The sequence below is a fragment of the Oncorhynchus keta genome, chromosome 18, assembly GCF_023373465.1.
Source record: "Oncorhynchus keta strain PuntledgeMale-10-30-2019 chromosome 18, Oket_V2, whole genome shotgun sequence".
Lineage (NCBI taxonomy): Eukaryota > Metazoa > Chordata > Actinopteri > Salmoniformes > Salmonidae > Oncorhynchus > Oncorhynchus keta.
In genome coordinates this window covers 54,192,292-54,204,791 of record NC_068438.1, presented here as the reverse complement: position 1 = coordinate 54,204,791, position 12,500 = coordinate 54,192,292, and the positions used below count along the sequence as shown (strand labels likewise).

At 45.9% G+C, this 12,500-nt stretch overlaps 1 protein-coding gene across 4 annotated transcripts in view; it reads right to left on the bottom strand.

Moving 5' to 3' along the window:
• The window catches only part of tenm4 (teneurin transmembrane protein 4), a 783,671-nt gene that overhangs the window by 328,692 nt on the left and 442,479 nt on the right, over positions 1 to 12,500 (bottom strand). For all 4 annotated transcript variants that reach the window (XM_052468712.1, XM_052468713.1, XM_052468714.1 and 1 more), the window contains 2 exons: positions 9,652 to 9,816; positions 1,937 to 2,151 (listed from right to left, as the gene is read on the bottom strand). In XM_052468712.1, the coding sequence (XP_052324672.1) occupies positions 1,937 to 2,151; positions 9,652 to 9,816 (380 nt within the window). The remainder of the gene's footprint in view (positions 1 to 1,936; positions 2,152 to 9,651; positions 9,817 to 12,500) is intronic.

The window sequence follows — 12,500 nt, the reverse complement described above, 5'->3', positions numbered from 1 at the left end:
GACTGTGATGTCCTCTCATCTGTCTAGATAGGACGGTGATGTCCTCTCAGCTATCTAGATAGGACTGTGATGTCCTCTCATCTGTCTAGATAGGACTGTGATGTCCTCTCATCTGTCTTGATAGGACTGTGATGTCCTCTCATCTGTCTAGATAGGACGGTGATGTCCTCTCAGCTATCTAGATAGGACTGTGATCTCTCTCTCTCTCTCTCTCTCTCTCTCTCTCTCTCTCTCTCTCTCTCTCTCTCTCTCTCTCTCTCTCTCTCTCTCTCTCTCTCATTATGTCTCTCTCTCTCTCTCTCTCATTCTCAGTGTTTTTTTCATGTCTCTCTGCCTGCCTCTCTCTCTCTCTCTCTCTCTCTCTCTCTCTCTCTCTTTCTCTCTCATTGTGTCTCTCTCTCATTCTCAGTGTTTTTTTCATGTCTCTGCCTCTCTCTCTCTCCCTCTCTCTCTCTCCCTCTCTCTCTCTCTCTCTCTCATTCTCAGTGTTTTTTTCATGTATCTCTGCCTCTCTCTCTCTCTCTCTCTCTCTCACTCTCTTTCCCTCTCTCACTGTCTTCCTCTCTCTTTCTGCATCTCTCTCCCTCTTTCCTCTTTATATCTATCTCCCTCTTCTCTCTCTCTCTCTACTCTCTATCTATCTGTCTATCTCTCCCTCTCCTCTCTCTCTCTTTCTCATGCTCTCATTCTCCCTCTCCTCTGAATCTCTCTTTGTCTCTCTCTACAACTTCCACTCTCTTAATCTCTCCCTGAATCTCTCCATCTCCCTCACTCCGTAATCAGTCACAGCAGAATAACTATTTATTTATGTAAATATAGGACGGTCACACCTCCCCAGTAAAGGTTGATATATACCTGATATCTCTTTGTAGATCAGAGTGGAAGCGTGTGTCCTTATGTAGTGCACTACTTTCTACCACGGCCGATAGGGCTCAGATCCAAAATAGTGCACTATGTAGTGGATAGGTGAAGTTTAGGACATAGCACGCATGTTTTTAATGCTGTGGGTCCCTTGGTCTTTAACTCTGGTGCTGTATAGGGGATGTTTCTCCTTGCTGTCCCCGGTCCACCTGGCCGTGCTGCTGCTCCAGTTTCAACTGTTCTGCCTTACTATTATTTGAACATGCTGGTCATTTATGAACATTTGAACATCTTGGCCATGTTCTGTTATAATCTCCACCCGGCACAGCCAGAAGAGTACTGGCCACCCCTCATAGCCTGGTTCCTCTCTAGGTTTATAATCTCCACCCGGCACAGCCAGAAGAGGACTGGCCACCCCACATAGCCTGGTTCCTCTCTAGGTTTCTTCCTAGGTTCTGGCCTTTCTAGGGAGTTTTTCCTAGCCACCGTGCTTCTACACTTGCATTGTTTGCTGTTTGGGGTTTTAGGCTGGGTTTCTGTACAGCACTTTGAGATATCAGCTGATGTACGAAGGGGCTTTATAAATAAAATTAGATTTGATTTGATGTTTCAAAGAAACGGCCAAGAGGGAATCAACCATAAATCCTTCTGTAACACAATATTAATGCCGACATATGCATGCATCGTTTAGGGTCAGTGAGTCACATCACGATCAGTAGCAGTGAGTCACATCACGATCAGTAGCAGTGAGTCACATCACGATCAGTAGCAGTGAGTCACATCACGATCAGTAGCAGTGAGTCACATCACGATCAGTAGCAGTGAGTCACATCACGATCAGTAGCAGTGAGTCACATCACGATCAGTAGCAGTGAGTCACATCACGATCAGTAGCAGTGAGTCACATCACGATCAGTAGCAGTGAGTCACATCACAATCAGTAGCATTGAGTCACATCACGATCAGTAGCAGTGAGTTGGGAAGTAAATCATTAAGACATAGACAGTGTGAGATTAAAAAGAAGGTGAATGTCTGTCTGTCTGTCTGTCTGTCTGGTTCGTCCGTCAGTACCCACCTGTGTATGAGAGGGTGGCAGGCCTCTCCTGCCGTAGATCCCCACCAGGGCATCTTTGCCTAAAGACACGTTGAACTTGAGGTACATGGAGTGGTCTACGAAGACCTGAGACCTCCAGAAGGCTCCGGGGGGTATCTGCTGGGCAACCTTACGACCCACGTCAATCTCCCCCATGTCTATGAAGCTGTCATCTGGGAACAGGCTGTCCACTTTACCTGCATCACAGTGGACAGAACAGTGAATCAGTCAATGAACAAAGCCACCACCGCACCCCTAAAGTTATAAGGACTTTACACTATATGGCCCTTATGAGGACTAAAGACATCTACACTATATGGCCCTTATGAGGACTAAAGACATCTACACTATATGGCCCTTATGAGGACTAAAGACATCTACACTATATGGCCCTTATGAGGACTAAAGACATCTACACTATATGGCCCTTATGAGGACTAAAGACATCTACACTATATGGCCCTTATGAGGACTAAAGGGATCTCACTATATGGCCCTTATGAGGACTAAAGACATCTACACTATATGGCCCTTATGAGGACTAAAGGCATCTCACTATATGGCCCTTATGAGGACTAAAGACATCTACACTATATGGCCCTTATGAGGACTAAGGACATCTACACTATATGGCCCTTATGAGGACTAAATGCATCTCACTATATGGCCCTTATGAGGACTAAAGACATCTACACTATATGGCCCTTATGAGGACTAAAGACATCTACACTATATGGCCCTTATGAGGACTAAAGACATCTACACTATATGGCCCTTATGAGGACTAAATACATCTACACTATATGGCCCTTATGAGGACTAAAGACATCTCACTATATGGCCCTTATGAGGACTAAATGCATCTCACTATATGGCCCTTATGAGGACTAAATACATCTCACTATATGGCCCTTATGAGGACTAAAGACATCTACACTATATGGCCCTTATGAGGACTAAAGACATCTACACTATATGGCCCTTATGATGACTAAATGCATCTCACTATATGGCCCTTATGAGGACTAAAGACATCTACACTATATGGCCCTTATGAGGACTAAAGACATCTACACTATATGGCCCTTATGAGGACTAAAGGCATTTCACTATATGGCCCTTATGAGGACTAAAGACATCTACACTATATGGCCCTTATGAGGACTAAAGACATCTCACTATATGGCCCTTATGAGGACTAAAGAAATCTACACTATATGGCCCTTATGAGGACTAAAGACATCTACACTATATGGCCCTTATGAGGACTAAATGAATCTCACTATATGGCCCTTATGAGGACTAAATGCATCTCACTATATGGCCCTTATGAGGACTAAAGACATCTACACTATATGGCCCTTATGAGGACTAAATACATCTACACTATATGGCCCTTATGAGGACTAAAGACATCTACACTATATGGCCCTTATGAGGACTAAAGACATCTACACTATATGGCCCTTATGAGGACTAAATACATCTCACTATATGGCCCTTATGAGGACTAAAGACATCTCACTATATGGCCCTTATGAGGACTAAAGACATCTACACTATATGGCCCTTATGAGGACTAAAGACATCTACACTATATGGCCCTTATGAGGACTAAAGGCATCTCACTATATGGCCCTTATGAGGACTAAAGACATCTACACTATATGGCCCTTATGAGGACTAAAGGCATCTCACTATATGGCCCTTATGAGGACTAAAGACATCTACACTATATGGCCCTTATGAGGACTAAAGACATCTACACTATATGGCCCTTATGAGGACTAAAGACATCTACACTATATGGCCCTTATGAGGACTAAAGACATCTCACTATATGGCCCTTATGAGGACTAAAGACATCTACACTATATGGCCCTTATGAGGACTAAAGACATCTACACTATATGGCCCTTATGAGGACTAAAGGCATCTACACTATATGGCCCTTATGAGGACTAAAGACATCTACACTATATGGCCCTTATGAGGACTAAAGGCATCTCACTATATGGCCCTTATGAGGACTAAAGACATCTACACTATATGGCCCTTATGAGGACTAAATACATCTCACTATATGGCCCTTATGAGGACTAAATGCATCTCACTATATGGCCCTTATGAGGACTAAAGACATCTACACTATATGGCCCTTATGAGGACTAAAGGGATCTCACTATATGGCCCTTATGAGGACTAAAGACATCTACACTATATGGCCCTTATGAGGACTAAATACATCTACACTATATGGCCCTTATGAGGACTAAAGACATCTACACTATATGGCCCTTATGAGGACTAAAGACATCTACACTATATGGCCCTTATGAGGACTAAATACATCTACACTATATGGCCCTTATGAGGACTAAAGACATCTACACTATATGGCCCTTATGAGGACTAAAGACATCTACACTATATGGCCCTTATGAGGACTAAATACATCTCACTATATGGCCCTTATGAGGACTAAAGACATCTCACTATATGGCCCTTATGAGGACTAAAGACATCTACACTATATGGCCCTTATGAGGACTAAAGGCATCTACACTATATGGCCCTTATGAGGACTAAAGGCATCTACACTATATGGCCCTTATGAGGACTAAAGACATCTACACTATATGGCCCTTATGAGGACTAAAGGCATCTCACTATATGGCCCTTATGAGGACTAAAGACATCTACACTATATGGCCCTTATGAGGACTAAATGCATCTCACTATATGGCCCTTATGAGGACTAAAGACATCTACACTATATGGCCCTTATGAGGACTAAAGGCATCTCACTATATGGCCCTTATGAGGACTAAAGGCATCTCACTATATGACCCTTATGAGGACTAAAGACATCTACACTATATGACCCTTATGAGGACTAAAGGCATCTACACTATATGGCCCTTATGAGGACTAAAGGCATCTACACAAGTTGAGCTAGTTGAGCTAGATGAGTTAGTTGAGCTAGTTGAGTTAGATGAGCAAGTTGAGTTAGACGAGCTAGTTGAGTTAGATGAGCTAGTTGTGTTAGATGAGCTAGTTGAGCTAGTTGAGCTAGATGAGCTCGTTGAGCTAGTTGAGCTAGTTAAGCTAGTTGAGTTAGTTGAGCTAGTTGAGCAAGTTGAGCTAGTTAAGCTAGTTGAGTTAGTTGAGCTAGTTAAGCTAGTTGAGCTAGTTGAGCTAGTTAAGCTATATTAGTTAGATGAGCTAGTTGAGCTAGTTGTGCGAGATGAGCTAGATGAGTTAGATGAGCTAGATGAGCTAGTTGAGCTAGATGAGCTAGTTGAGTTAGATTAGTTAGTTGAGCTAGCTTGCTGTGCATTGTTCCAGTGCAAATACACCATTGAAAGTGAGGAGAGACGAGTATCACCTTGGCTCATAGAGAACTATAGAGGACTCTAGTGAGGAGAGACACGTATCACCTCGGCTCATAGAGAACTATAGAGGACTCTAGTGAGGAGAGACACGTATCACCTCGGCTCATAGAGTAGTATAGAGGACTCTAGTGAGGAGAGACACGTATCACCTCGGCTCATAGAGAACTATAGAGGACTCTAGTGAGGAGAGACACGTATCACCTCGGCTCATAGAGAACTATAGAGGACTCTAGTGAGGAGAGACGAGTATCACCTCGGCTCATAGAGAACTATAGAGGACTCTAGTGAGGAGAGACACGTATCACCTCGGCTCATAGAGAACTATAGAGGACTCTAGTGAGGAGAGACACGTATCACCTCGGCTCATAGAGAACTATAGAGGACTCTAGTGAGGAGAGACAAGTATCACCTCGGCTCATAGAGAAGTATAGAGGACTCTAGTGAGGAGAGGCAAGTATCACCTTGGCTCATAGAGAACTATAGAGGACTCTAGTGAGGAGAGACACGTATCACCTTGGCTCATAGAGAACTATAGAGGACTCTAGTGAGGAGAGACAAGTATCACCTCGGCTCATAGAGAAGTATAGAGGACTCTAGTGAGGAGAGGCAAGTATCACCTTGGCTCATAGAGAAGTATAGAGGACTCTAGTGAGGAGAGACAAGTATCACCTTGGCTCATAGAGAACTATAGAGGACTCTAGTGAGGAGAGACAAGTATCACCTCGGCTCATAGAGAAGTATAGAGGACTCTAGTGAGGAGAGACGAGTATCACCTCGGCTCATAGAGAAGTATAGAGGACTCTAGTGAGGAGAGACGAGTATCACCTCGGCTCATAGAGAACTATAGAGGACTCTAGTGAGGAGAGACGAGTATCACCTCGGCTCATAGAGAACTATAGAGGACTCTAGTACCCAAAAGTATATTTTAGCGGTGAGGACTTTCTCCATTTTGAAGTAGTCAACATAATTCCATCCAGCTCAACATTCCATAACTACAGGGGGCAGTAAATCACCAACATTGTCTTTAAACATGTTCTGACAACACCCTGCAGGGGGCAGTATGCACACTTTCAGTTTGTTTATCAACTCACAGAAGTAGTAGAAGAAGAGCATGGAGTACATCAAAATGGAGATGGCCTGAATGGCGCTGCACGTACGATCACAGACGCCGTAATGGGACAGATGTAATTGTGATCTCTACACATCTCTATGGTTTTATCTTGACACCGCCGCACTGTAAGGCACAATTATAAAACCATAACTATTGATTTACCTTCAACTGTGGCTGCCACTCATGGCCTAAAGTAGCACAGTGTGTGTGTTTGTGTGTGTGTGTGTGTGTGTGTGTGTGTGTGTGTGTGTGTGTGTGTGTGTGTGTGTGTGTGTGTGTGTGTGTGTGTGTGTGTGTGTGTGCATGCTTGTTGTTACATGGAAGCTCTGGGAATTATTTACACGGATCAATTTTGACTGCTGTCTATAGACTATACTGGAGAGGAGAGGGGTGGAGGAGAGGAGAGGAGAGGAGGGGAGGAGAGCAGAAGGAGAGGAGTGGAGTGGAGTGAAGTGGAGTGGAGTGAAGTGGAGTGGAGTGGAGGAGTGAAGTGGGGTGGAAGAGAGGAGAGGAGTGGAGAGTGGAGGAGAGGAGAGGAGGAGAGGAGTGGAGGAGTGGAGGGGAGGAGAGGAGGAGAGGAGTGGAGGAGTGGAGGGGAGGAGCAGAGGAGTGGAGGAGTGGAGCAGAGGAGAGGAGTGGAGGAGAGGAGTGGAGGAGTGGAGGGGAGGAGCAGAGGAGTGGAGGAGTGGAGCAGAGGAGTGGAGGAGTGGAGGGGAGGAGAGGAGGAGAGGAGTGGAGAGTGGAGGAGAGGAGTGGAGGAGTGGAGGGGAGGAGAGGAGTGGAGGGGAGTGGAGGAGAGGAGAGGAGTGGAGGAGAGGAGTGGAGGAGTGGAGAGGAGTGGAGGAGTGGAGGGGAGTGGAGGAGAGGAGTGGAGGAGAGGAGCAGAGGAGTGGAGTGGAGGAGGAGAGGAGTGGAGGAGTGGAGAGTGGAGGAGAGGAGTGGAGGAGAGGAGTGGAGGAGTGTAAACTGTCCTAAAGTCGCCGTAGCTGAGATAGTTGGTTGTTGGTACCATGGGGTTAGTACATGCTTTCTTCTTGTGCCAGGGAACGGAAGGGACGACAAACCAGGCCAAACCAGACTAAGACGGAAGAGAGGAGATGAAAGGAGTGAATCCGTTCTGAAGGGGACAGAGAGAGGGAGCTAATCCCCTACAGCAGCCCCTGGATCTGCCGTCTCTGAAGACACACACTCTCCTCTCCTCTCCTCTCCTCTCCTCTCCTCTCCTCTCCTCTCCTCTCCTCTCCTCTCCTCCTCTTCTCTCCCTCCCTTCTCCTCCTCCCTTCTCCTCTCCTCTCTTCTCCTCTCCTCTCCCCCTCTTCAACCTCCTCTCCTCTTCCCTCCTCTCCTCTTCCATCCTCTCCTCTCCCTTCTCCTCCTCTCCTCTCCTCTCCTCTCCTCTCCTCTCCCTCTCCCTCTCCTCTCCTCTCCTCTCCTCTCCCCCTCTTCAACCTCCTCTCCTCTTCCCTCCTCTCCTCTTCCCTCCACTCCTCCTCTCCCTCCCCACTTACAGTGTCTTCCATTGGATTACATTGAAGATCCTTCTGTTTGTCTACATACCACAGGGACAGCTGGGACAATGTGGACTTGGTTGTTTTCCCGAAATGCCACTTAGCAACTTGGAAGTTTTGAAAAACTTTGCAAAGAAAAGCATTGCCATTCTTTATGATCAATCATGGCATTTTGAAAATGAATCAAATGGGACTCAAGTCAGATCAAACATTTAACGTGAATTTTAACTTCTAATTTCAACTTCAACTTTCAAAATGTCTTATTTTTCCTTGTGTACAGGGACAGGATGTCGAGGCACAGATCTGGGGAAGGGTACCAAAACATTTCTTCAGCATTGAAGGTCACCAATGTTTGTTTTTTCAGCAGCAGGGACTGACTGCTCAGGATCAAGGAAAAGATGAACGGAGCAAAGTACAGAGAGATCCAGAACGCTCAGGACCTCAGACTGGGGCGAAGGTTCAACATCCAACAAGACAACGACCCTAAGCACACAACGAAGGCAACACAGGAGTGGCTTTGGGACAAGTCTCTGAATGTCCTTGAGTGGCCCAGCCAGAGCCCTGACTTGAACCCGATCAAATATCTCTGGAGAGATCTGAAAATAGCTGTGCAGCAATACTCCCCATCAACCTGACAGAGCTTGAGAGGATCTGCAGAGAAGAATGGGAGAAATTCACCAAATACTGGTGTGCCATGCTTGTAGCGTCATACCCAAGAAGACTGAAGGCTGTAATCGCTGCCAAAGACGCTTCAACAAAGTACTGAGTAAAGGGTCTGAATACTTGTGAAAATAAATACATAAATGTGATATTTATTTATTTTCATTACCAAACTTTTTTTTTCAAATACCCCATAGTCATTATGGGGTATTGTGATGTTATTGTGGGGTATTGTGATGTCATTATGGGGTATTGTGATGTCATTGTGGGGTATTGTGATGTCATTATGGGGTATTGTGATGTCATTGTGGGGTATTGTGATGTCATTATGGGGTATTGTGATATCATTATGGGGTATTGTGATATCATTATGGGGTATTGTGATGTCATTATGGGGTATTGTGATGTCATTGTGTGGTATTGTGATGTCATTATGGGGTATTGTGATGTCATTATGGGGTACTGTGATGTCATTATGGGGTATTGTGATGTCATTATGGGGTACTGTGATGTCATTATGAGGTATTGTGATGTCATTATGGGGTACTGTGATGTCATTATGGGGTATTGTGTGTAGATGGATGAGGGGAAAAACGATTTAATACATTCTAGAATAAGGCTGTAACATAACAAAATGTGGAAAAAGTCAAGGGGTCTGAATATGTTCCTGGAGGCACTGAATACCCATGTGTCTGTTATACCAGATAAAACAAATGTTTTTATTTTATTTCACCTTCATTTAACCAGGTAGGCTAGTTGAGAACACCTTTATTTAACCAGGTAGGCTAGTTGAGAACACCTTTATTTAACCAGGTAGGCTAGTTGAGAACAAGTTCTCATTTACAACTGCAACCTGGCCAAGATAAAGCAAAGCAGCTCGACACATACAACGACACAGAGTTACACATGGAGTAAAACAAACATACAGTCAATAATACAGTAGAAATATAAGTCTATATACAATGTGAGCAAATGAGGTGAGATAAATGTGAGATGTACGTGTAAGTAAGCTCATCTCCTTACCGTCGTTCTTGGCCCTGCGGTCGGGCAGCTCCAGGCCAGTGTTGCCCAGGGGTGGCAGGCTGAGGTCGGTAGGTAGGGGCAGACCACTGGTGTTGTCCTCCGACAGCTGGGACATCTGTCCCTGCATGGGCTGTAGGTGCCAGTTCAGACCGAACAGGTGCATGGCTTCAACAGAACAGACATAGAGAATGAACCCCAACATGATATGACTAGGCAATAACTGTTGTTAAGGTACTGAGTTACAACGAGACCACACAAAGCACTGTCAGTCCGAGGGTTGTTAAGGTACTGAGTTACAACGAGACCACACAAAGCACTGTCAGTCCGAGGGATGTTAAGCTACTGAGCTACAACGAGACCACACAAAGCACTGTCAGTCCGAGGGATGTTAAGGTACTGAGCTACAACGAGACCACACAAAGCACTGTCAGTCCGAGGGATGTTAAGGTACTGAGTTACAACGAGACCACACAAAGCACTGTCAGTCCGAGGGATGTTAAGGTACTGAGCTACAACGAGACCACACAAAGCACTGTCAGTCCGAGGGATGTTAAGGTACTGAGCTACAACGAGACCACACAAAGCACAGTCAGTCCGAGGGATGTTAAGGTACTGAGCTACAACGAGACCACACAAAGCACTGTCAGTCCCAGGGATGTTAAGGTACTGAGTTACAACGAGACCACACAAAGCACTGTCAGTCCGAGGGATGTTAAGGTACTGAGCTACAACGAGACCACACAAAGCACAGTCAGTCCGAGGGATGTTAAGGTACTGAGCTACAACGAGACCACACAAAGCACAGTCAGTCCGAGGGATGTTAAGGTACTGAGCTACAACGAGACCACACAAAGCACAGTCAGTCCGAGGGATGTTAAGGTACTGAGTTACAACGAGACCACACAAAGCACAGTCAGTCCGAGGGATGTTAAGGTACTGAGCTACAACGAGACCACACAAAGCACTGTCAGTCCGAGGGATGTTAAGGTACTGAGTTACAACGAGACCACACAAAGCACTGTCAGTCCGAGGGATGTTAAGGTACTGAGTTACAACGAGACCACACAAAGCACTGTCAGTCCGAGGGATGTTAAGGTACTGAGCTACAACGAGACCACACAAAGCACAGTCAGTCCGAGGGATGTTAAGGTACTGAGCTACAACGAGACCACACAAAGCACTGTCAGTCCGAGGGATGTTAAGGTACTGAGCTACAACGAGACCACACAAAGCACAGTCAGTCCGAGGGATGTTAAGGTACTGAGCTACAACGAGACCACACAAAGCACTGTCAGTCCGAGGGATGTTAAGGTACTGAGCTACAACGAGACCACACAAAGCACTGTCAGTCCGAGGGATGTTAAGGTACTGAGTTACAACGAGACCACACAAAGCACTGTCAGTCCGAGGGATGTTAAGGTACTGAGTTACAACGAGACCACACAAAGCACTGTCAGTCCGAGGGATGTTAAGGTACTGAGCTACAACGAGACCACACAAAGCACAGTCAGTCCGAGGGATGTTAAGCTACTGAGCTACAACGAGACCACACAAAGCACTGTCAGTCCGAGGGATGTTAAGGTACTGAGCTACAACGAGACCACACAAAGCACTGTCAGTCCGAGGGATGTTAAGGTACTGAGCTACAACGAGACCACACAAAGCACTGTCAGTCCCAGGGATGTTAAGCTACTGAGCTACAACGAGACACTGTCAGTCCGAGGGATGTTAAGGTACTGAGTTACAACGAGACACTGTCAGTCCGAGGGATGTTAAGGTACTGAGCTACAACGAGACACTGTCAGTCCGAGGGATGTTAAGGTACTGAGCTACAACGAGACACTGTCAGTCCGAGGGATGTTAAGGTACTGAGTTACAACGAGACACTGTCAGTCCGAGGGATGTTAAGGTACTGAGCTACAACGAGACACTGTCAGTCCGAGGGATGTTAAGGTACTGAGCTACAACGAGACACTGTCAGTCCGAGGGATGTTAAGGTACTGAGTTACAACGAGACACTGTCAGTCCGAGGGATGTTAAGGTACTGAGCTACAACGAGACACTGTCAGTCCGAGGGATGTTAAGGTACTGAGTTACAACGAGACACTGTCAGTCCGAGGGATGTTAAGGTACTGAGCTACAACGAGACACTGTCAGTCCGAGGGATGTTAAGGTACTGAGCTACAACGAGACACTGTCAGTCCGAGGGATGTTAAGGTACTGAGTTACAACGAGACACTGTCAGTCCGAGGGATGTTAAGGTACTGAGCTACAACGAGACACTGTCAGTCCGAGGGATGTTAAGGTACTGAGCTACAACGAGACACTGTCAGTCCGAGGGATGTTAAGGTACTGAGTTACAACGAGACACTGTCAGTCCGAGGGATGTTAAGGTACTGAGCTACAACGAGACACTGTCAGTCCGAGGGATGTTAAGGTACTGAGCTACAACGAGACACTGTCAGTCCGAGGGATGTTAAGGTACTGAGTTACAACGAGACACTGTCAGTCTGAGGGATGTTAAGGTACTGAGTTACAACGAGACACTGTCAGTCTGAGGGATGTTAAGGTACTGAGTTACAACGAGACACTGTCAGTCCGAGGGATGTTAAGGTACTGAGTTACAACGAGACACTGTCAGTCTGAGGGATGTTAAGGTACTGAGCTACAACGAGACACTGTCAGTCCGAGGGATGTTAAGGTACTGAGCTACAACGAGACACTGTCAGTCCGAGGGATGTTAAGGTACTGAGTTACAACGAGACACTGTCAGTCCGAGGGATGTTAAGGTACTGAGCTACAACGAGACACTGTCAGTCCGAGGGATGTTAAGGTACTGAGTTACAACA